Source organism: Diceros bicornis, chromosome 14 (assembly GCF_020826845.1).
Source record: "Diceros bicornis minor isolate mBicDic1 chromosome 14, mDicBic1.mat.cur, whole genome shotgun sequence".
Lineage (NCBI taxonomy): Eukaryota > Metazoa > Chordata > Mammalia > Perissodactyla > Rhinocerotidae > Diceros > Diceros bicornis.
The window spans coordinates 17,096,920-17,122,473 of NC_080753.1; the positions used below are offsets into that span (position 1 = coordinate 17,096,920).

At 36.6% G+C, this 25,554-nt stretch overlaps 2 protein-coding genes across 7 annotated transcripts in view; one reads left to right on the top strand and one right to left on the bottom strand.

The window, feature by feature from the left end:
* Nucleotides 1–611: 611 nt before the first annotated feature.
* On the bottom strand, nt 612–18,910 carry CENPQ (centromere protein Q). Of its 2 annotated transcripts, none has more exons than XM_058554189.1 (10): nt 18,803–18,910; nt 18,497–18,596; nt 14,388–14,530; nt 13,544–13,598; nt 12,344–12,470; nt 11,634–11,702; nt 8,661–8,790; nt 3,149–3,259; nt 2,924–3,001; nt 612–1,582 (listed from the first exon to the last, which is right to left on the bottom strand). In XM_058554189.1, the coding sequence occupies exons 3-10, from the start codon at nt 14,487–14,489 to the stop codon at nt 1,451–1,453; spliced, it is 804 nt and encodes a 267-aa protein (XP_058410172.1). In that variant the 5' UTR covers nt 14,490–14,530; nt 18,497–18,596; nt 18,803–18,910; the 3' UTR covers nt 612–1,450. The 2 variants fall into 2 exon arrangements, with proteins under 2 accessions (XP_058410172.1, XP_058410171.1); XM_058554188.1 differs by having other exon boundaries at nt 613–1,582; nt 3,140–3,259; nt 18,803–18,909.
* A 172-nt stretch (nt 18,911–19,082) lies between these two features.
* The window catches only part of MMUT (methylmalonyl-CoA mutase), a 38,298-nt gene continuing 31,826 nt past the window's right edge, over nt 19,083–25,554 (top strand). Inside the window, exons 1-4 of one of the 5 annotated variants that reach the window (XM_058554185.1) lie at nt 19,109–19,186; nt 19,301–19,361; nt 22,590–23,014; nt 24,092–24,459. In XM_058554185.1, the coding sequence (XP_058410168.1) occupies nt 22,630–23,014; nt 24,092–24,459 (753 nt within the window). In that variant the 5' untranslated portion in view covers nt 19,109–19,186; nt 19,301–19,361; nt 22,590–22,629. The other 4 variants (XM_058554186.1, XM_058554183.1, XM_058554184.1 and 1 more) reach the window with 4 other exon arrangements.

Sequence of the window (25,554 nt, forward strand, 5' to 3'; positions counted from 1 at the left end):
GGTAGTATGACCAGTTCATGCATGGTGGAGAGCTATGACTCAGCAACAATGGTGAGTAAAAATTCCTGTTCACGTTCAATGTTAATAGGTCTTCGGAGAGAAACGACAGGCTTTTAATGTAACTCCTCCCTCTCCACCAAAAGCTATTATAAATGTCACAATTAATGACAAAAATTAGTGAGTTGAGGCTCTATTAGTCATTCTAAGAACATGAAGCTTTAAGTTTCCAAGAGAAGGGTTTTTAAGTTTTAGGACATTTTGTAATATCGTTTACTTTTAGTTGCTTTGCCTGGCACATAGCAGGCAGTCCAAAGTACACAATGTTTTCTTTAAATGTTGCACTACAGATTTCCTTTCTTGAAGACTTTCTTTCCCTCTAAAATCCATTAATGTCCTCCTTGACCATTATTTCCTAGGAGGATATTGCTTCTGACCCTTTTACTGAGCCGCCGAGAGTTCCTCATGACATGTGGTCTCTCTCACTGCAATAATCATGAAGCCCAACTTGTTTAACTAAGGCTGTGTTCCTGGTGGCCTGTCTGGAGGGCATCAGCAGAATTTTGGCACCTTCTAAATTAACTGACAAAATATTCTAGGTTAGACAGAGAAATAATTAAATTGCAGTTATTTTATTTCACAAATAGATAAAAGCAACCCAGACAATATAGTGTAGTTGGTTAGAAATGATTTTTAATATATTTAAGAGAATTTATTCACATGTATATGCTTATTATCACAATAAGGAAAGGTTTAGAAAGAAGGGTTTTTTGTTTGGTTTTTGTTTTAAGGGAATAAATGTGCTTAGGTTCCTTTTTAATAATTTTATGAAATAAAAGTGTGCTTTGATGACAGTGGAAAATAAATATTCAACAACTATTAACTAACCCAACTAAAGAAATAAAATATTCATGCTACCTCCAAGTTAAAGACATCTGGCAAATCTTAATTATGCCACAGAAGTCTAGGGAGTTATGTAACAGGGTAAAGGCATTTGGGGCTTTCTCAAGTTCCAGATGACCAGATAGAAAATGCAAGTCATCAGCTAAAGAATAATGATAGCAAACACTTATGTTTTTATGTCCTAGGCACTATAAACACTTTATATACATTAAGTCACAGTATCACATTTCCTCTGTGCTAACCAATAAATGAGCTCTATCCAGCCTTTATAAACCATTAGATTATGGCTGTTCTTACTTTACGGTTTCAGGCAAATCACTGGAGATACAGCAATATAAATGTGAGTTCCCAGACTTGGTAACTGCCAAAAAAAAAAGAATTTTCAGGACCACATTAGATGCTAATGGTAGACCTACAGAGGCTAATTTTAAAGTGCATATTAGGAGATAATAAATCGTGAAGAAGCTTCAGCCTCTGCAATATCACCACAGGTTAACAGTTTTACAAATTCATAAACATTAAATTAATATGGAACAATCTAAAAAACTCTTTAAGAGGCATCCAATCTCTTATAGGCTTCTTCGATGAAAGTTAACATGTTCTTCATCTGGGATGAGTTATGGAGAACATCCAAGTCCTGCAGAAGAGCCTTCTGGTTTGGAATCAGCATCAAAATTTCTTTCTGTGAGTACAATAGTATAATTAGTTTAAAAAATTCTTTTTTCATTGAGATATAATTGACATATAACATTATATTAGTTTTAGGTATACAATATGATGATTTGATATTTGTATACATTGTGAAATGATCACCACCATAAGTCTAGTTAACATCCATCACCACACATAGTTATGAAGTTATTTTTTCTTGTGATGAGAACTTTTAAGATTTCCTCTCAGCAACTTTAAAATATACAATACAGTATTATTAACTATAGTCACTATTTTACATCCTCAAGATATTTATTTTATAACAAAGTTTGTACCTTTTGACCACCTTTACTCATATAATTAGAGTTTAACTTTTTATTATGCAAAATGTCAAATGTATGTTATTTAGAGAGAATGGTATAATGAACCTCATGTACCCATCACCCAACTTCAATAATCATCAACTCACTGCTATTCTTCTTTCAAATCTATCTTATTCTATTTTCCCTTTGCCCATTCCCACTCCTTTCACCCTAGGTAGATCATAGATAGGAAAATTTTAAATTACTTTTTGAGAAAACATGAAGACTTTCTACCACTATAAACATTTATACTATAATATCTACTGGAGTCCTTTGAAGAAAGATAAACTACCACTGTACAGTCTATTATAAATAAGATGTAGTACTATTTTATGAAGAGTTAAAGGCCATTGTTAGAAGTATAAACAAAAGCAACTGTCAGAATTTACTTCCAGAAACCTATCCTACAGTTACAACTACACAAATGTGTAACGCTATATGTACAAGGGTGTACTCAGCACTATCTGTAATTGCAAAAATTATTTATTTCCATCAGTAATTCACAAATTATGTTGTGGTATATCCATACAATGGAATGTTATATAGCTACTGACAAGAATAAAACAGATCTACAGGAATTGACAAAGAAAGATGTTCAAACTATACTATCACATGAGAAAAATGATTTTGCTTAACACTTTACATCAAGGATTCCATTTGTTTAAAAGACAAAAAAAAGCAATAGGATATAATTTTTTTTTTTTTTTTGCTGAGGAAGATTAGCCTTGAGCTAACATCTGCTGCCAATCTTCCTTGTTTTCTCTTGAGAAAGATTAGCCCTGAGCTAACATCTGTGCCCATCTTCCTCTACTTATATGTGGGTCACCGCCACAGTATGGCGGACAACTGGTGTAGGTCCGTGCCCAGGATCCAAACCCGGGAACCCAGGCCGCTGAAGCGGAGCATGCTGAACTTAACCACTATGACATGGGGCCGGCCCCAGGATATAATGTTTTTATATAGGCAATACATAACTGGTGATACTGTCAATGTGGTAAACCAGTACTTACCTGAAGTGTGGGTGCTTTGAGACTCTTCTGAGAAAGTTCTGGAAGAGACAGTACCCCACTATCATCTATTTGAAACATCTAAAGTAGAAAAAGAAAGCTACAGATTACTTAAAAAGGCTAATTTCTCTCCTCTTATTACACTCAAAAGTTGACTTAGTAGAATCTAAGCATTAAAACTTATATCCCGAGTCTGGCAATACATTTTTAAACAATTACCTGTTTTACCTTCTCCTCCTCTTCTTCCAGCTCACTTGTCAGAATTTGAATTTCGTTCTTCAGACTCTGAATATTCTCAGTCATTGACTCTATGGTCTCTACTATTTTATCTATTTCTTCCTGAGGCAGAAAGAGAAAGTTAATGTTTTAAATCAAATATATTAAATGAAACCCAAACAAATATTAATGTACATATACAGATTTTTAAAACACCTCATATATTGAAACACTTCTAGAAAAAACTAGTAAATTTATTTTTGTTTTTCTTTCAAAAAAACAGATTTCCTAGAAACTGATTTACCAATATAATAATGCATTATAAGAAAACTTAATTTCCCTGAAACAAGGAGATATACACCATGTACAAGAATGTTTCCTCAAAAACTTACCAAAGCTCCTAGTATCAGAGACCCTGGAAGATGTGTGTGAATCTAGCAAAGCTTAAGCACTGACGGACCTAAACATTCTCCGTGCTCTGCCTATTCATTTCTACCCTCACCACACACCCCAGGCAATTGCTGATCTTTTTATTGTCACTACAGTTTTGCCTTTTCCATAACGTCATATAGTTGCAATCATACAGGATGTAGCCTTTTCAGATTGCCTTTTTTCACTTAATAATATGCATTTAAGGTTCCTCCATGTCTTTTCAGGGCTTGATAGCTCGTTTCTTTCTAGTGCTAAGTACTATTCCATTGTCTAGATGTGCCTCAGTTTATTTATCCATTCATCTACTGAAGTACATCTTATTTTTTTCCAGGTTTTGGCCATTATGAATAAAGCTGCTACAAACATCCGTGTGCAGGATTCTGTGTGGACATAAGTTTTCAACTCTTTTGGGTAAATATCATGGAGCATGATTGCTGGATTGTGTGGCAAAAATACGCTTAGTTTTGTAAGAAACTGCCAAATTGTCTCCCAAAGTGGCTGCACCATTTTGCATTCCCACCAGCAGTGTGAGAGTTCCTGTTGCTCTACATCCTTGTCAGCATTTGGTGTTGTCCATGATCCAGATTTTGGCCATTCTAATAGGTGGGTATTAAGTCTCTTTTCATTTAGTTTTCAGCTCCAATTTTTGGTTCTTCCCATTTATTTGGCATGAAACTAGACAGTTTGCTCTGTAGAAATTCCCACAGCCAGAATTTTGCAGACTGCATTTGCTGGTCAAGTTTAACCTGCTCCTCAGCCCCGAATTTCCTGCAAATTGGTTGTTGGATTTAGAGTGCTGTCTAATATAAATAAAATGTAAACCACATGTATCAGTCTCCAGTGTCTGCCATAACAAATTACCACAAACTTCGTGGCTTAAAAGAACAGAAATTTATTCTGTTACAGTTGCAGAGGGCAGATGTCCAAAATTATGGTGTTGGCAGGGCCGTGCTCCCTCTGAAGGCTCTAGGGGAGAATCTCTTCTTTCCTCTTCCAGCTTCTGATGGCTGTCAGCATTCCTTATGGCTGCATCACTCCAATTTCTGCATTTGTCTTCACGTGGCCTTTTCTTCCATGTCTCTGTGTCTCTTAAAAGGACACTTCTGTCTCTGGAAGGACACTTGTCATTGTATTTAGGGCCCACCAAAGATAATCCAGGATGATCTCACCTGGAGACCCTTAACTTAATTACATCTGGAAAGACTCTTTTTCCAAATAAGGTCATGCTCACAGGTTCCAGGGTTAGGACTTGAACATATCTTTTTTGGGGCCACCATTCAACCCACTACAGACGGGAATGAATGACAGCACTGAATGAAGAAAAGAGTTAATAAGGACTAAAATCTATTTTGTCCATTGCTTTGGTTATTTTCTTTGGGTATTCCTACCATAGCTTTGTTGTATCTTCTTTGCCTAACTTATATTTGTCACTTTTTCTCAATACCTTTAAACAATGTCTTTCTTAAAATTTTCTCCTTATTTTACTTTCTATTTATTGTAAGAACTATCTGCTATGTTTATTTGCTTTAGTGCTCCTCCTAATTTAGTCTGCACACCTGAAAAGTTTTTTTATTTCTAATATTTTCCCAAATTCTGTAACTTCATTTTTTAGTATTTCTAATACTGATATATGAATTTTTTTTCCATACCTTCCATTGTTTTTCTGAGTTTCTTTCAGCTCACTTGAGAAATTAGGTTAGCGTTCATCTGTTTTGTGAACACATATTTTTGGCAGGCTTTTGTTATCGGTAGGAATGTTATTTTTTGTCCTTATTCCTATATTTTCTTATGCTAACTGTGATTGTGAAATTCTATGGCTTTGTTTTTATGATGATTTCTAGAGAGATTAAAAAACTATACTTCGGGCCGGCCCCGTGGCTTGGTGGTTAAGTGCGAGCGCTCCGCTACTGGCGGCCCGGGTTCGGATCCCGGGCGCGCACCGACGCACCGCCTCTCCGGCCATGCTGAGGCCACGTCCCACATACAGCAACTAGAAGGATGTGCAACTATGACGTACAACTATCTACTGGGGGGCTTTGGGAGAAAAAAAGAAGGAGGATTGGCAATGGATGTTAGCTCAGAGCCGGTCTTCCTCAGCAAAAAGAGGAGGATTAGCATGGATGTTAGCTCAGGGCTGATCTTCCTCACAAAAAAAAAACAAAACAAAACACTATGCTTCATCAATTCATATACCATCTTCTCAGAATCTCCGAGAATTGTTCACCACTGCCTTTTCCCCAGCACCGTCATTGGGTGGGAGCTCAATGAATGTGTTGCTGTTGAATGAACACAACATCTGTTCCTGATAGCTGATACAGGATTTGGAAAGTCACTACCAGCAATAACTCTAAGCTGCAGTGGGAAAAAGCAGTGATTCTAAGTAAGGCACATAGGAGAAAACTAATGGATACAGACAAAATCTACAGACCCCTAGTTCAAAGACTCTCTTATGCGACTGAAGAGCTCCTATGCCAAAAATACCAACAGTGCTTCCATTGAGTAATTGACTGTCAAGCAAACCATAGACTATTGTGATATTGTGATATAAGAAATGTATATTTGGTCTTTGTCCCCAGTTCCTGGCACAGAGCTTCCAAAACCCTTGTAACTTTCTGAGTGATAGGAGGTGATAGGAGAGGTGATAGGAGAATATTTTGTTAAAATATTTGCTTTTTCTGTTCCCAGCACAGAGTTCCAAAATTTTTGGAATTTTCTGAGTGACTGGCGTGAAAGGAGCATCTTTTGTTATTCATCATAAGCCTGTCAACCATACCTGTATTTATGCTAATGATGGCTCACTAATGAATGAGTCTTAGAGGATGGAGGCTGGTTGCCAGAGCAACCAACCATGTGATTAGAGGGGTGGAACTTTCAGCCCCATTTCTTGATCTCTGAGAAGGGGAGATGGGCTGGAAATTTAGTTAATGATTGATTATGCCTCTCTGATGAAGCTTCCATAAAAACAATGGGGTTCGGAGAGCTTTCAGGTTGATGGACACATTGAGGTGCTGGGAGGGTGGCACGTTTGAAGAGGCATGGAAGCTCTGGGTCCATTCCCAAATACCTTGCCCTATGCATCTCTTCTGTTTGGCTGTTCCTGAGTTGTATTCTTTATAATAAATCGGTAACAGTAAGTAAAGTGCTTTCCTAAGTTCTGTGAGCTGTTCTAGCAAATTATTGAACCCGAGAAGGGGTTATGGGTACCCCCAATTTACACTTGGTTAGTCACAAGTACAGGAGGCTCGGATTTGCAACTGGCATCTGAAGTGGGGGGCAGTCTTGTGGGACTAAGTCCTTAACCTATGAGGTCTGTGTTACTGCCAGGTCGTTAGTGTCAGAACTGAATTAAATTGTAGGACACCCAGCTGGGTCCACAGAGAACTGGAGAATTGCTTGCTGTGGAAAACCCACATATTTGGTGTCAGAAGTGTTGTGAGTATAGAAAAACAGTTTTTTCCACTTAACTGTATTTATGTTTTTGGCACATGAAGGTTTAATTTTAGCTGTGAAACAGAAATGCCTCCCAGTATTACAAAAATCACACAATCATTTACCATCTCTAATTATTTTCAAGTGATTTATGGAAATATTAAATCTTAAAATAACATTTACCATTATTATACTTTAAAACCTTTTAAAATAACCTTAAAAACAAAAGTCAAACTCATAGAAGCAGGGAGTAGGAAAGTGGTTACCAGGGGTTAGGGGTGGGGGAAATAGGGAGGGGTTGGTAAAAGGGTACACAGTTTCAGCTATAAGATGAATAAGGTCTGAGGATCTCATATATAACATAGTGACTATAGTTGATAACAGTGTATCAGACAATTGAAATTTGCTAAGAGTAGAACTTAAATGGTCTTACCAAAAGAAAAAAATAAGGTGAGGTGATGGATGTGTTAATTAACTAGATGGGGGGGAATCCTTTCACAATGTATACATATATCAAATCACCACGATGTACACTTAAATATAATCTCACACTATGAAGAAAGTGAGGCAACCACTAAAAAATAATACCTTATTAATTTACAGCATATATAGATTTGTTGCTCAGAAACTAATCCTTCCAATGTTATTCTGAGTCATATGGAAAAATTGGAATGAATTATTAGAAATCCTTGCATAAACTACTACCATCTTGTGTTTACTGAATTGCTAACAAAGACCTAAGCACTACATCTATAAATGACTTCATTCCCCAAGCAAAAAAAAAAAGAGGAGGATTGGCAACAGATGTTAACTCAGGGCCAATCTCCTTCACCAAAAAAAAAAACCCCACAAAAAACAAAACAAAACAAAACAACTACTTCAAAATGCCTAAGGGATATATGGTTCTGTTTTAGTTTTTGTACTTAATAAGCCCCTTAAGATTGCTTTTCTTAATTGTTCAAGTATCCACTAATTAAAAGCCTGAAGTTAATCACGACAGCTAATGTTATCTCCCATTATCTTCTACAGGATAATGATTAAGAATAATGCTCTGAAGTCAGACTAAGGTTTGCATCACAACTTTAAGCAGTTTGCCTAAAGTTCAGCTAGAAGTGGCAATATGTCTCTTTTTCACATTTGTAAAATGAGGACAATATAGCACAGACCTCTCTAAGTCATTGTGAGGATTAAGGGATATAATTATAAAGTGTGTAGAACAGTGCCTAGAACACAAAAAGCCCTCACTGGTTAGCTATAACAATAATAACAATGCTGATGATGATGACTGCCTTCTTCTTGCCAATAAAGTACCATATACAGGATGGAAAAACTAATATAATATGTTTTGAAATTCTATAGCATTTAGTGATGAGTTCCTATGATGTGATAATCAAAAATACTAAGTTCAGTTATAGTTAAAGTCTGATGAGAAAAATAATATTGCTAATTAATCACTAATATATTAGAAATACTTTTAACTTTAGAGGCCCAAAGTTTAGGCAATGTTTTTGCTTTGATTTAAAAAAAAAGAATTTAATGAAAAATCTGGTTCAAGATCTACTATTTATTACCAGGAGAATATCATGATGATTTAAAAAACTTTTTGGTATCTTCCCCTTTCCCCTGACTCTCTAATTATGGACTCCCTGTTCAAATCCCATACCTGCAATAATGCCAGACCTTCTTCATTAGCTTTGTGCTGTGCCCTTTCCATTTTCAGCAGATTTGACACATTAGTTAAATCTTTCGGCTTTTTGGGAGGCACTTTCAAGGTTTCACACAGTTGTAGCAATCTTAGGGACAGAATAAAAATATAGTTATTTATTTATTTTTGAGTACCATTAGTATTATTTTTGTTTTTTTGTTTTGCTTTGAAATACTGTTGCCATCTTTTTTTCTGTCCTCATATTCCCAAGGGCTATGAGGTTCTTTATTAACAGTGGCTGACCTTAGCAGTAAGTCTGTCAAAAAAAGCCCTCACAAATCATCATTTACCCTTTCAACTTATTAAGATTTACCTAAAATCATAGGGCACTTAGGCTGCTTTATCAAAGGAAAAGTTTCTATTGTACACATTTAACAATTACTTATTTATATGCATTTTAAAGTCAAATTGCCTTGATTCTTCTAAATGTGTTTCCTAGACTATTACAGCACATAAGTCTATCAATTATTGCGAATTGTTGAGTAAGAGATAGAGCACTACTCTGTAAGTCTTGACTATGACCCTAGGCTCTAAATCTCAGTTGTTTTAGAGAATGTGTCCAATAAAAGAGAACTTCTACATTAGTTACTCTAACTTAATGATTTCAAAGAAAACTGTTTCCTATATAGTTTAAGGCAAATAAAATACAAAGATTAAAGTGCTCTGTTCTATAGTACTATCAACAAGCATAGTATTCAACATTAAAGTTAAAAAATCCTATTTCAAATTTGGGTTGATTAGATCACCAACAGAAATTGACCTATTTCTGCCCTCACTTCTAGGAGAGAGCAACATAGCTTCCCTAGATTTGTTTTTTGAATTCCATGAGGAAGAAATCAAAGAGGAAAATCTAAATTTCATTGCTTCTACCAAATAGCAGCATCTTTGGGTTATAAAAAGTGCTATTTAAGATTTGCAGGCAATTTGAATAATAGTGGAACGCAAGACTTATTTTCCTGGGATCTTATTCAAAATATTAATTTTTGTAAAGAAAAAAGTAGGCAGTATAAACCCCACAAATCATAATTTTCATTAAACTGCTGGGGGAAACTTCAGTTATCCAGAAAATCATCATTAGGCTATCACATTTAAGCACAAGAACCTGTGTAAGTCTTCCCACGAGAAATAAGTTTTTGATTTCTTAACTAAAATAAAGATTCCACTTATGAACAGTTTCTTCTAAAAGATTATTAAGTCAATTCTGTGGAAGGGTCATTCACTGTTTCAAATGTTCTAAACAGTGGTCAGATTTCCAAGATTCTTACAAAATCTATTATACTGCAAGAGTAACATGACTACATCTTACTATATCAACAACACCTGATCACCATTTATAATATTGTCTCTATAGGGCAGAATTTCCTAAAGTATGTTCCTCTAGAAATTGTAGTGGCTAACCGTTTTGTTTGACTAGCAACCCTGTCTGTCTGATTACGGGGGTAGGCATGTGACCCAGTCTATACAAATCATAACAGCTCTTGCCACAAAATCAGTCCAGAGATAGGCGCTGGACCAATTTTCTAACTGAAGCTAAAAGCATAAGAGTTTTCTTTTTCCTTTCTTCACAACTCTGAAAAGATAAATAGGGAGCTGCCTATATCTACAGTTCTAATCTGATGAGGACAATAAAAGAATGAAGGCAACACGCAGACAGAGGCAGAGATGTGCCTAACATATGAAAAAGAACTCTTGTGGTAATATCAATTTAGGAGATACTAGGTTAAAGAAAATGAAATAAATTTATTTACTGCAGGACTTTTAATATGCTAATGTGCCTAAATATAATTCACTATGTATCACTTTTATTCATAGAATATCTTTAAGAACAAATGTGCCAAATATAGTTTGAGAAATGCTGCTAGAGGAAAATTTATTCAGAGATCCAGTTAGAATCAATTTGCTAAGGCTGTACTCTGCTATATCAGTAGAAGGGAAAGTATCTTGAGTATTGTTCCTTTGGGAACTAAAGAAAGTTGAGTTGTGAAAGCAAAATTGAGGCAACAACAGGCAGTCTTTAAAATATGTGTCTCCATGGGTACTACGTGATGAAGAGACAGCCTATATGTTGAACAGAATTTAATCTTTTCTGATGACCCAGGGTGATCATTGAGAAGAGCAGCTATTATGTACTATTCTCATTCACATGCTAAACACGACTATTGGTCCTATATCCACAAACTTCCACCCCCACCCACCCCATCCCATCCCACCCTTTCCATTTAGCCACTATCATTGAGAATTATACTTAAAGTAAGGAGAATTTGCGCCCAGATTTTCCAAGAATAAAGTACTAAGTCATAAACATTTCCGGGCAAGCCTGAAACTAAGATGCAGAACATTCTTCTATGAAAAGGAAAAAGTTGTGCAAATACTAGAAAAAAGCAGTCATTGAAAATCATTAGCAGTGGTGTGACTTAAGAACACTTGAAAAGAAACCTCCATTTGTGACCTGCTACAAGATGAAGAGCAGTAATATCCTGGAAAATTACATGTGTTGCTTGTGCTAATAATGTAATACAACATGAAATGAAGGAAAAACACAGTGATAGGATAAATGTCAGGTAAGAGTGGTGAACTGTTAACTTCTAGTTGTTCAAAAGGAAGCTGAAGGGAGTTAAAGTTGAAAAAATATTTTTCAAATTCCAATATGGAAAAGTAAACTGTGGAAGTAGGCATTTGTGATTTTTAGATTCTTCTTTATGAATTCTTTTAAACATAACTTACGTCAGAATTATATGCAGCAGCAGTTTAGGGAAGTACAAAAATTCCCTAATTGTTCATCTTCTTAAAACAACAATAACAACAACAACAAAGCAAAAACTTAAAACGAAAAACTTTTATATTACACAAATGTCTGTTCTTGTAACAGAGGAACAGGTCAGACTTCTACAAATTATGTTTTAACCATTTTCTATTGCATAACTATATTACCTTTTCTTCAGGAAGTTAAGATGATATTGAACTTGTTCATTTTCTCTAACATTGTTACTCAAAATTGCTCTGGAAAAGAAAAAGAGATTGAATAAATATTAGTTTGAAACACAACTAATACAATGTTTACTTTTTCTCTTTGATTTCTTTCAAGTGCCCCTTCCTCACTAGCCAGGCAGATTTCTTTCAAGTGTCCCTTCCTTACTAGCCAGGCAGAAATTATATATTTCCTTTTTTCCTTTTATATTAAATATTTTTAAAGCAGACATATAATCAAAGTTTTTTTTTTTTTATCACATATACTGTCATAATTAATTTGTATGCCTGACTCTTCTGATGGATTTCAGCTCCTTGCTGGCAGAATCTGTCTTATTTTCTTTCTATCTCCTCTTGCATGGCAGCTTCATATAAAGCGTCAATCTGAACTCAGCCTGTTCCTAAAATATCCCTAATGACAGAATAAGTTAAAAGTTTACAGATAGCAGATCAGGCCACATAGACTTCATTTTTATTTCATTGATAGAATTCCAAGTTTCTGAAATTAACAAAGACTTTTTTGCTCAAGGCTAATGCCATCAAAAGACATTATATTTTCTTCTGAAAGAGAAAAATACCTTATCACTATAAAACAGATAACATTTAAAACGATATTGTCTATAGGAAACATAAGTAGAAATCAAACAAGTGAAATGGAAATATTTCATACTCACATTATTATTGATTCCATCATAGTTTGCAAATGCTCTCTGCTACTTTTTGAAAGAGGTTGCCAGGTTTTTCTCTTGTCAGATGCTATCTTCACCTGTTTTAGATTAGTATGCTTTGTTTGTCCTGTCACTGGTGATAGAAGAGACTCTGGTCAATCTAGAAGTTTGTACCATTTTTACTTAAAAAGTGATTCAAGTATAAATTTATCTAAAAAAGCTAATGGAATTATGAGAACCAAAATATTATAAAGCTGTATAAACTTTAATTTCCTTTTTATTGCACAGCCATAACATGCCAGGTGTTGACTATGAATATGCTATCTATCGTTATGTTAACTGAAATACCATTAACTGATAGTGCAGATTCAAACCCAAGACAATTTTAAATGAAGAACCAAGCTACAATTCTTAGGATTCAACATAAAAGTCTGGTTCTCAGAAATGACCTGAATCAAAGAGTGTCATTGAGAAGGCTAGAAAACTTTTTCTACCAAATGTTGGATGCTGACTGCAACACGAGAGGCTAACCAAACCATAAATAGACATTCAGTGTCTACTAGGTTGTTGATATTGTTCTACCTACAAGGGATAGACAAAAGAGATATACTATTGGCTCACATGAAGATTTGTTTTGGACAGAAGGGAGATTAAACAAATTATTATTACAGGAATGCAAAGCATTACAAAAAAAAAAAAAGTATTGTGTACTATGGAAATATAAAACCAGAGGGCCTAACCTGGTCTTGAGTGAGGAGAGGTAGGAAGTTCTTCCACAAAGAAGTCACATTCAACTAAAGATGACTACTCCAAACTAATTTACTCCAAACAAACTTAGACAGTGGCTCCAAGCTACTAATCTCTACAGTGGTGGCAGAACAGAAGCATATTTGCCTTAAAGAGAAATCAGTATGTGTGTCCATATATCTCAGATCAGTAATAATTTAGACTGTGAGACACTTTGATTTTCTCTAGTTCCTATCAATTTAGAACCCTACACAATATTTTGCTTGAGGTGGTAAGTAAAATTCCAGTTGACCAAAATAACTGATTAACCAGTACTACTTATTCTTGCAAAAATGAGAATGCAACTGTTTATTACTATCTTTTGCTTTTGCAGAACTCATAAATAAGATGCTGAAAAATTTTTCATGAAGATAGATAGCTTGAGAAAGATAGGTTAAACAAGGCATAGAAAAGAAATACCTTCAGAGGACAGACGCTTTGGAGGATTTTTATTTTTTTTCGCTGTGTCTCTAACCTAGAGGGAAAAATATGTGTACACGTAGAATTAAACATCAGATAAAAAGATACTGCTTTTGCAATAGATTTGTCATGTATGTTGAAGAGTAGTCATACACCTCCTGGCTAAGTAGAAAAAAACTATATCGCCACCTTTACAGAAAAAGGGTATGCATTTATCACAGGCAGAGGATATACTAAAGCAAATTCTGGACAGTGGTGATAATGTATAACAGAATTTCATATGGTGTCGAAGAATGTTTTAAAGAAATCATTACTCATTTTGCTTGTGACACAGTGTTACATACTTTACCTGCAAAACAAATATAGGCATTGCCTAATACAGGGTAAAACAAAAATTTGATTATTTCATTTATTCTTTTAGAAGAATGGCACAAAATTATGGTAGGAAGAAGCTAATTCCTCCCAAACTATTTTTTATCTATGTTAATAAAAATTTCCTCTACCTACTGCCGGGTTCTCATCTTTTAACATATGAATGCCATAGAATTTGCACACTTTTTTCCTAGTCTTCCATTTAAACACCTTAGCAATGCTTCATGACGCCCTCCTCCCCAAAGAACTCTATGATCAATATCTTTAGAAATTGAAGTAAACAATTTTTATCTGAGAACTTTTTACAAATCATGTTGCAACATAACTATACGAATTATATTATCAAGCTCCCACACAACTATATGAATTAGTATAATTTGTAGCAAAACTGACTGTTAGTCCTCACATACTCCTTTACAGATGATATTTCCAATCAAAGAGTTCTGAATGATAAACTTGATATTTTCATTACCTTTTTCTCTGAAAACTCCACTTCCTCCTCATCAATTTTTCTTTTTGGATTTCTTTTTAACTGTTGAGACTTCTTCTTGGAAGCATCTGCCTTGCTAGGCATCTTGATCTAAACAGAACAATTCTAATAGTGTTTCAAAAAATCTGTAAAGATGAAAAGGATGCAGAAAAATGCTTAAGACTGCATAATATTTTGTTAAAAATACTATCTATAAATGTTTCAAATTTACCTTTTAAAAAATCATAATGAAAGTTTTGGGACAGTATTGTGTTTTTAAAACATTTAAACATATTTTAAAATAACATTGATTCTCATTAGAGTAGGCGATCTCATTTATTTCATTGTAGAAATTTCTTCCATTTGTATGACTTTAATAATCATGTAAAAATACTTTCGTATCTCTTACTTTACACTCCCCCCTACAATAACATTATCTCTATGTTTAAATTCAAAAAATGGAAATTTGAAGTGTTGAATTGTCTTACTCTGGTCACAGATAACATCAATTCAAAGAGTAATACTCAGGTCTTCTTATTTTAAGCCTAATAGATTTATCATTGAACTTATGCCAAAGGTGGAAGGAGATAAATTTTAGGACTATACTATGAATCTATGTTGTGGAAATTCATGTGTTAAATTCACTCATAAGGACTTAAGCTATAACTCTGTCTGAAGCATACCGATTACTCTGTTCTCCCACAAATTATGAAACAGGGACAGGAGTAGGGAAGGGGCTGTTAGTGACAAAATTTAGAATAACTCCTTTTCCCTATCTAATAGTCCTTTATCACCAAACTTATTTCTGCTAAAAGGAACAGAAAAATAAGATATTTATTCTTGCATTACACCACAAGGAGTAGACAGCTTAGAAGTTAGGTATAGTATACATGGAAATATGCATATACACATACATACATATGTCTGGTGTATACATTTTATATATTTTTTTCCCTACAAATATACAGCTAGATATATAAATTAGTCACCATTCCTTTTCTAAAAAATTCAGAGTTAATTATATTAATAAATTTAAATATATGCACAGATTTAGAGACAGACAATAAAGAGGGTACTCTGGATAAATCTATAGTCTCAAATTTTAAAAGGAAAAGTTTCAAGCTTATTTTTTTTCCTTTTCTTTTCAGCAAGACTGACAAAAACAGTGGGAAAGAACTAGTTGAAAGATCACAAACTACACTGGGGACTAGACGTCAGATCAGTTACAAAAAGCAGTGGAAGCTAAAATAGACTTGACCCCGCTCTTGAACCGTGTGGTACCTTACTTTACATCCAATCTCCTGTGTTCCATTCCTGAAATGCCTAATTCTCTCAACTTGACATCTGTGTCCTTATACCTTCCCTACTTAAAAACCAATTCACATGAGAGTTTCACTTGTAGACCTCTCCTGGAAGGGCTGCCATGTACAGCAGTTCAGGTTGTTCACTGAAGAGTATCCAGGTGAGGGAGCAAGTGAGGGCTGAGATTTAGTCCTCACTCCACTTGGTTGATTAAAAATGGGGCAAATTGGGCCGCCCCGTGGCTTAGTGGTTAAGTGCACGCGCTCGGCTACTGGCAGCCCAGGTTTGGATCCCGGGCGCGCATCAACACACCGCTTCTCCGGCCATGCTGAGGCCACGTCCCACATGCAGCAACTAGAAGGATGTGCAACTATGACATACAACTATCTACTGGGGCTTTGGGGAAAAAAAAAGGAGGAGGATTGGCAATAGATGTTAGCTCAGAGCCAGTCTTCCTCAGCAAAAAGAGGAGGATTAGCATGGATGTTAGCTCAGGGCTGATCTTCCTCACCAAAAAAAAAAAAAATGGGGCAAATTCCTTCTCACTCCTGTTATTGAGGGGTGGAGTCTAGTCCCCTTGTCTTAAATCTTGGCAGACTCTGCGTCTGTTTGAGCAGTACAATATGGTAGAAATGATTCTGTACCAGTTTACCAACCCAGACATTGAAGAGACCGGCAGCTGCAACTTCCTCTTTGAAATATTTGCTCTTGGAACCCAGTTACCATGCAATGATAACAGCCAACTGGAGAAGAACTGAAGCCCAGGCAAAAGCCCCAGGTGAACTCCCAACCAACAGCCAGCACCAACTTGCCAGCCTGCTGTATGTACCTGAGCCACAATGCTGCAGCTGATACTGCATGCAAAAGACAAGAGCCAGCTCTACCAAATCCTTTCCCATCCCAAATTTTGGAACAAGTTATTTTTTTCTTTAATTAAAAAAAAAAAAAAATCCTTCCCCAATACCTACTTTTCAAGAGCCAACTCTTTACCATGCCATTTATAGTCCTTAACAATCCAGCCCTGCCTAGCTTTCCATATTTCTCTCACACTATTCCTTAATTGAATCTCTCTCTCTAGCAAGATTTGATGATTTCCTGAACACACTTTGAGTAATGCACATACTGTACTCTCTACCTGAGCTGCCCACCCTGTCAGATCATGAGCCACTGCTCCTCAAAGCCTTCCTAACCACACCTAACCACTCCACTTCATTGCTCTCTCAAAGTCTGTGGGATCTTATGGTCTCTGACTCTCAGCTGGCACTTATTTATTGTTTGGTTCTGTTAATCATTTTTTCTTAATATTCTTTATTTAATAACACATAATTCAGTGCTACTCCAAATTTGATTTGCAAACTATTTATTATAGTCCTTTTAAATATAGAAATTGAAAGTATTCATTTAGAAACTTTTACAGCAATGTGACAATTTTATGTACATTGAATCTGATCATAACTGCTTTGTTTTTGTCTTTTTAAGTTTCATTTTTCTAGTAATTCATTTTTTTAAAAATTGACTTTTTTTAGAGCAGTTTTTGATTCACAGCAAAATTGAGCAGAAAGTAGACTTCCTGTATATCCCCTGTACCTCGCCCTACCCCCAGCCTCCCCCACTATCAACATCTCACATCAAAGTGGCACATTTTTCACACCCATGAAACTACCATGACACATCATATCACCCAAAGTCTATAGTTTACATTAGGGTTCATTTTTGCTGTTGTGCATTCTATGGATTTGACTAGTAATTAATTTTTAATTGTATTTTACAAAAGTGTCAGTTGTGACTGATTTATTTAAAGACAAAACAAAAATTGGTCCTTCACCACAGTTTGAGAAGCACTGTTTTCGCTGATACCTCGTTGAGGCAATAAACCATAGATTTCTCAGCCTCGGCACTATTAACATTTTGGATGGGATAATTCTTTGGTGTAGGGGCTGTCCTGTGCACTGCAGGATATTTAGCAGCATCCCTGGCCTCTAACCCACTAGACGCCAGTAGCACCTTCCCCAGTTGTGAAAACCAAAAGTGTTTCCAGACATTATCAAATGTCCTCTGGTGTGATATAGACCCAGGTCGAACAATACTTGGGACATAGTAAGAACTCAATAAATAAAAGCCATAATTTTCTATCACTATTGGCCTGGTGGTAGCATATACAAAAAGGAATAGAAATTTTGCCCTGTTTTAGTACCACAGGAAACCAAAGCCTAGTGGTAGTGGGTAAAGACATACATGAAAAAAATTACTATAACCAATTATATTGACAATGAGACGTTATAAGAGAGAAATGAGTGAATGATGATCTCATATTGGTGTGTATGTGTGCAGTAGGAGTATTCGCAGAAAACACAGTATTCAGAGAAAAAAGTAATAAATTAAAAGTAATAATAAAAATAACAAAAAATAAAAAGTAATAAAAAGTAATAATTGAATTACATTTTGAAACATTTAGTCAGAAGGAAGGGGAATGAAGTATTCGAGAGAAAACAGGAAAAGCCTGATGCAGCACAGCTTGAAAGAAACTGGTGCGCTTAGAGACAGGAAAAGTTCAGCAAGATTTTTAGCATGTATGGGGGGAATGGAGAGAAATACCGACTCGAACGGTAGTTTGCGGCCAGACTGTATACTGCGGTCAAGATTTGATCTTTACCACGCAGGAAACCGGGAGGCATCCTAGGTTGTCTGGATTCTTCACCAGCTTGCTAAAACTCGTGGGAACCAAGGATCTCAATCTAGACCTCTATGGGCACAAGAGATGATCACGACGTCTGGCAACACACACACACACACACACACACGACGTTTACCTCTGGACAAGTAACGTCTCCGGGTAGCGACGCTGCCGACCGCAGTCAACTCAAGGCCCAAGACACTGAAGTCCACGGCTGCACTTCGTCCCACGCCTGGCTGCGGGAGAGATTAAGGAAGGAGGACGAGGATGATTCGGGGAAAGAGGGGAGAACCCTGCGTGGCTTCACTCCTTCCTCGCGAAGCAAATACTCCGATCCGCGGCTCCGGAGGGCAGACCTGGCCGCATTTCCCTCCCCTTGCAAAATAACCCTACGCTCCTCAAATGCAAACCGCGGAGTTCGCCACAAAACTCATCCCCCAACCTGGACCCGCTGGCAGGTGAAGCGCTTTCACTGCTGACCAACGACTCCTCTTGAATCTTTCCGGGAGCCGCGCTCAGGGAAACTCGCGCCCAAACAATCCAAAGCCGAGGAGATCCGGAAGTGGGCGGGGTCGAAACCGGAAGCGCCTGTAGTGAGAGACGGGCATCTAGCCGCACCCCTGACGTCATCGGGAGCGCGCCACGAGAACGCGATGAGACTGGCTGGAGGGAGGGCGGTGTCGGCCGACGCCCCCTGACTCCCCTGGCTGGCTTCTGCGCCTGCGCACTGGGGGACGCAGGTATGTGTACCTCTGACTTGTAGGGCGCGGGGGCGTCAGAGTCCAGCAGCCGTTTTCCAAAGCCGAGGTCCGAGACGGGCCGGCCAGTGAGTAGGACTGTGCTCCTTGGGGGCACGTCAGCCGTTCAGACCCCTTTGTTCTTCTGGCTTCTCTCACCTCCACACCAGTTCTCTGAGCCTCTGTCCTTTCCCTCCTCCCAGCTTCCTCCTTCTTGACCTTCCTACCGTGATGGGATCCCGCGCTCCTTGACCTTCGCCTTAGGTTTGGATTCTCGACTGACCTCTCACTTTCAGTGAGGTCCGTGGGAGTTGGGAGGTGCCGCTAGAAAGAAGATGCTTTTACCGCTTCAGGGGCCGCGTCACCATCTTCCCTGGCCACCCAAGCACCCCGAAGTTCCTCTAAAGCAGAGGTCACTTCTTGTACGATTCTAGAAGCGTGCGTTGGCTCCACAGGGTTTTTTGTAAGAGGTGGCAGGACTGAAAGTGACTTTCAGTATACAGGTGGAGGTAAGGGTGAGAGGTGGAACAGGAAATCCAGGTCTAAAGGTAAATTACCAGGTCTAAAAGTAAATCCAGGTAAATTACTAACTTGTTCTCGGTTTTATCTAGAAAGAGAGCAGTCTTGCAGAAGCTCGAAACTCTCGTTAATGTATGTGTGTGAAGTTTTAAATCACTGGATGGTTTTCTCCCAATATGTGCTTATGTGTAATGATTTATTTATGCTAATATTAAATTTAATTGCATGCTGTATGTTGTCATCTCTCCAACCCAAAATGAGAAGCTAGCCTTCTCAAAGTGTTAATGTGGAACCACATGTAAACAGTCAAAACTTGCAAGTTATTTGATTCAGAACTGTAGGTGTTTTTCCCATGTTGTGTGGGCGGGGTGGGGGGTGGGGGGGTGGGGCGATGGGATGGGCTTCATCTTTGCTCTTTAACACCTTCTAATCATCAGTAACATGATATTTGCTTTGCATGCTGCTGCTTTGGGTGTTTGAAGCCTCCCTTGATGGATCTCTGAGAAAATTCAGGAGTCCTGTTGCCATCAGCAGTAGTGGTGTTGTGATCTAAAAATGATGTCTATTTCCAGCCTTCACAGATTTGCCATGTGTTTTTCAGGAAGTCACTTATATAGAGCTCTTTCCTATCATTTGTCCAGGTTTAGGAACGCCTCAGGAGTATTTTGTGTGAAATGAGTGTGATATTTACTGTCTACAATCTAGTCTCAGGCAGTTTTCAAATTACCGTTTATATCATTACTACTTTAATGGCTCATTACTTAATTATTTTTCTCACCCACATTTTAAGCTAGTAGATGTAGTGGATGGTTTGCAAGAAGATGAATGGCAAGGACCTCGTGGATTTAATAGAATAAAAATCATAATAGCTTAAAAAAAAGGGAATTGTTTTTGTTGTATTTCCATTTAGACTTTGTTCTGTTTACTTTTTACCTAGTTGAGCATGTTGCATTTACAATTTTTTATCCTGATTCATTCACTTAATACTTTTTGAGCTTGTCTTCTTTTTTAAGAAACTGCGTAACATATTTTAAATTTTGACATATATAATATACTTACAGATAAGTGCACATATTATAATTGTACAGTTTGACGAATTTCCACAAACTGAATACATCTATCTGTATAATCAGTATTCAGATCAAGACCATCACACCAAAAGATCCTCTCTTGCTCCCTTTCTGTACTAGCCACTGTAAGTAACCAACCACTCTTCTGACTTCTAACATCAAAGATTAGTTTTGCCTATTTTTTAAACATATTTTAATAGCTACATAAAATTCTACTATTTGTATATGCTGTAATTCAGTTACTCATTCCTATGTTGTTAGACATTGATCATGTTTCGAAGTTTTCTTTATTACAAGTAAAACTATAGGGAATGTGTATTTAATATAGTAGCTTTCCCAGTAGTTATGGTCCTTAGTGGAATGGCATAATTATATCTGAGACTTCATACACATATTGCCAATTTTTTTTCTGATGTGGTTAAAGCAATTAATACTCCCACCAGTGGTTTAGGTCTTTTGGTTCATAACCGCCTCACAAATGTTGGGTCTTCTTATTTTCTTTTAAGCTTCACTAAATTGATAGGTAAGAAATGGTATGGAAAATAGAATTTTAAGTGCATGTTACTTGTTGCTTTATCCATTATAAAACAATATGGCATGATTAATATGTTAAAATTTGCATCTCAAAATCTTTTAAAATACTAGGCTCTGTGTGTTGAACCTATATGGCTCTGACAAATATTTAGTAATTCAGGTGAACAGTTTACTGCTTTGCTTTGTGAAATTTTGATCAAGCTACTTTATTTCTTTATTTCTCTGGGCCTTAATTTCTTCATCTGTAAAATGATGAAATTGGACTTAGTCACCTAGTGTAAGACTCTGTGCTAGTTATCAGGAATATACAGCTCTAATGTCAGAGCAGTCTCTAGACTAGCAGAGAAGATATATATATGTATATACATGTATTTTATATAAATATAAAATATATCTTACATAAATAAATGTATCTTATATAAGCATAAAAAACATTGTTGTAATATATTGTAGTGTGGAAGATGATAGATGTGTAAAAGGGAAGCAGAATGCTGTAGATTACTAAAGAGGCCATTTAGCCCAGCTTGTGGGTTCAGGGAGAGGCTGTGAGTATATTAGTTAAATGCAAGGACTTTAAAATGGGGCTGTGTACGTTCACATGCTGGCTCCTCTGTGCCTCAGTTTCCTCACCTGTAAAATGGGGATCACATTAGACTCTATCTCTTGGTGATATTGTGAAGATTAAAATTGCTACTCTATGTAAAGTCCTTAGAGCAGTGCCTGGCACATAGAAAGCCATGCATGTTGGAGATGATGGCTTAGCTGAATTAGCCAAACAAGAACATTCCAGGCAGATAGAAGAGCAAGAACATATCACAGAACTTTGACATATGCAAGGAACTGTAGGTAATCCAGTATTTCTGGAACATAAAATGTGTAGAGGACAGAGGCAGAGATGAGTCTGAGAGGTAAGCAGGGATCAGGTCATGGAGGGCTTGAAGGCCTGTTTGCCTTGTTCACTACATTTTTCTCCTACACCCAACACAATGCGTGTCATAAAGTAAATGTTAAATAAAAACTTTTGAATGAGAAATTAGGAGCTATACTATGTCCTTTGCGTGATGCAGAGCCTTTTAAAAATCTTAAGAGAAGTGTGACATCAGATTTGCATTGGTATTAGTGTATAGAATGGATTAGAGGGGGCTAAGACTGGTCAGCTAAGAGGCTAGTGAGGAAGAAGACTAGAACTAGAACAATGATAGTGGTTGTGGAGAAGAGGGGCCTAAGCTATAAAATATCAGGTACAGGAAGCAGAAAAGGAGGAGAGACAAAATCTTACTAATATGCTCTCTTCCTTCTCTTTTCTCACCAATAGCTCCCATTTTGCCTCTGTCTTGTAACTGTATATACACTCTACTTCTCTTTCTAGGTCAGTTCTTGTTCCTGTTGGGTATTTTCCATGCTTCATCATGTTGAGGGCTAAGACTCGGATTTTTTTGCCTTTACCTCATCACCTGAAGCAACTAAAAGAGTCATCAGGCTCCAGGCTTATATGGCAGCGACTTCTACACCAGCAACAACCCCTTCACCCGGAATGGGCTGCCCTGGCTAAAAAGCAGCTGAAAGGCAAAAACCCAGAAGACCTGATATGGCGCACCCCAGAAGGGATCTCCATAAAGCCCTTATACTCCAGCAGGGATACCAAGGACTTCCCTGAAGAACTTCCAGGAGTGAAGCCATTCACACGTGGACCATATCCCACCATGTACACCTTTAGGCCCTGGACCATCCGCCAGTATGCTGGCTTTAGTACTGTGGAAGAGAGTAATAAGTTCTATAAGGACAATATTAAAGGTGAGATTTTCATGTGAGATATAATATTTACAATCAAACATATACTTCCTAATCTTGGCTTTTTTTAAGGGAGGCTGGTTAATCTCTGTAAAGATAATAGTCACTTTATAATTTTGTAGTTAAGATTATATTCTGAAAAAAATGAATGTTTTTCAACTTCTGTGGTCAAAAAGATAGATAAACCAGAATAAAGTACTAAACTCTTGAAAGCAAACAACACTTATATGCACATTGTATAAAAGGAATTAGGTGAAGTGAAGATGTATGAACAAAAGAGACATTGGCTTTGCCTTTGACAAGCTTTTAATTAACATTGTTAGGATAGGAAATGGAGGGGAAAATGGTTTAAATGATGCCCAAAGGAAGTAGTAAACAAATAATAATGTGGTACAGATATATTCACTGCAATCTGGCATTGATTCTCTGAAAATTATATTTACTGTTTCTTCTTTCTGATCTGTAATAAAATCATGTTGTTTGAATGCTAAACTTCAGGATCTTTGAGTTTGTACTGCCCATGGAGGACTGAACTTATATTTGGTGTAAAATATTTTACTTTTTTGCATGGTGTTTATAATTCTCTTTCCCAGAATATTTGAAGCCAAGACATCCTGTTATGACCATATTAAATAAAATAACAAAAATAAGTGAGTGAGCATACAAATACTAAATTATGTTAACTGTGTATAAACAGCCAGATCTTTTCATGAATCTTAAAAATATTTCTATTCAAACTGTTAAGATTAAAAAAAATTCTCAGATGTACATGAGATAAGTGAGATGTTTTGTTCCTTTCATTCTTGTTTATAGTGATGTCTGGAACTCAATTTGTGCATTTTAGCACATGGGAAATAGCTGATTCTCTTAGGAAATAAAGTATTTAAATTTGTTTTCACATGTATAAGCATAAAAATATGTTTTTATATATAAGGTAATATATAAATGTTTAATATAACACTTTTGTTATAAAAGTGTACTATGATGAGAAGAATCAACACTTTTAGTAGTGTTAAAGTTAATCAGTTTACTTTGATGCCAGGCTCTTTAATCCTATGTTATGTTTCTTTATATATTTAGCTGGTCAGCAGGGATTATCAGTTGCCTTTGATCTTGCAACACATCGTGGCTATGATTCAGACAACCCTCGAGTTCGTGGTGATGTTGGAATGGCTGGAGTTGCTATTGACACTGTGGAAGATACCAAAATTCTTTTTGATGGAATTCCTTTAGAAAATATGTCAGTTTCCATGACCATGAATGGAGCAGTAATTCCAATTCTTGCAACTTTTATAGTAACTGGAGAAGAGCAAGGTGTTCCTAAAGAGAAACTTACTGGTACAATCCAAAATGATATACTAAAGGAATTTATGGTCAGAAATACTTATATTTTTCCTCCAGAACCATCCATGAAAATTATTGCTGACATCTTCCAATATACAGCAAAGGTATCCTTTGTGGTTATTATAGGTTTTACTGTAGTTCTTTGAATGTAGGAATTTTTATAAAATACTATAATCTAATTTGAATTTGGTAACTGAGTCTGAGTAATTATTGTAGTATAAAGTCAGGTTGTGGGTTTTTTTTTGTGTGTGTTAGTTTTTATTTTTTGGTCTTTCATGTACTAATTTTATAGTCATTATGCGTAGGCATCTAGGCACTAGACATTTATTGTATTTTCTTTACTGTTAAAATTTTTTTCTCTGATAATTGTTAGAATTAGGGAGGGCGTGTAATTTATACATCTTTATTTCTCACCAGAATTCAGGTTCAGTTGTGAATAGACTTGGTGTCAGACAGATGGGGATCAAAATATCAGCTTTGTTTCTGCTAAAAGCTGGATTACAGGGTATCTCCTATATCTGCAACCATAATGAAGTCCCTAATAATTCACCCCTGAATTAAGTTCATCTTCCCCAATTAGAGTGGTGGGAAAAGAAAGTTCTTACAGTGTTCCTGTATTAGCAGCAGTCTCTTCACAGGGAAACATAAAGCTTCTTCATTTTCCTATGAGTAATTCATATATATTCCCCCCATCATTTACACGTTACTTCTTGCTGACAGTGTTCTCCATCTTCTTACCTACCTTAACGTTAGAACATTATTTCATAGCAAAGGGCAAATCTCTCCTCCACCATCAAACCTTTTTAATCTCTTTCATCTCTTGTAATTGCTGTTATCTCAGAACTCTTGCAAGCGTTGCCTGCTCTCTTCATTTGGTGTTTAGCCTTTACGCTTCGCAATTTTATTTCTTTTCATAGAGTCCACCTGCCCACGTGAGTTGTATTGTATAGAACTGTACATTTCTATGACCTTTTTCAATTTAAAGAACATATGCACAGGAGTATTGCATTTAGCAGCATATGGCCCGTGCACACACACACACACACAAACACACACACACACACAAATAGCAGTAGCTTAACCTAAATAGAAGCCAATTCTTTTTCACCTGAAAGAAGTTGGCAGGTAGGCTGTCAAGGGCTTGGGTATGTGGAAGCTCTGCAGTCCTCAGGGTTCCAGTCTCCTGTCATCCTGCTTCT

Coding starts and splice junctions, on each gene's coding strand:
- CENPQ (XM_058554188.1), bottom strand. CDS start 14,489: ATGCCTAGCAAGGCAGATGCTTCCAAGAAGAAGTCTCAACAGTTAAAA. Junction 8,791..11,633: donor CTTAACTTCCTGAAGAAAAG/GTAATATAGTTA, acceptor TCTGTCCCTAAG/ATTGCTACAACTGTGTGAAA. Junction 3,260..8,660: donor AAGGTCTGGCATTATTGCAG/GTATGGGATTTG, acceptor TTTCTGCCTCAG/GAAGAAATAGATAAAATAGT.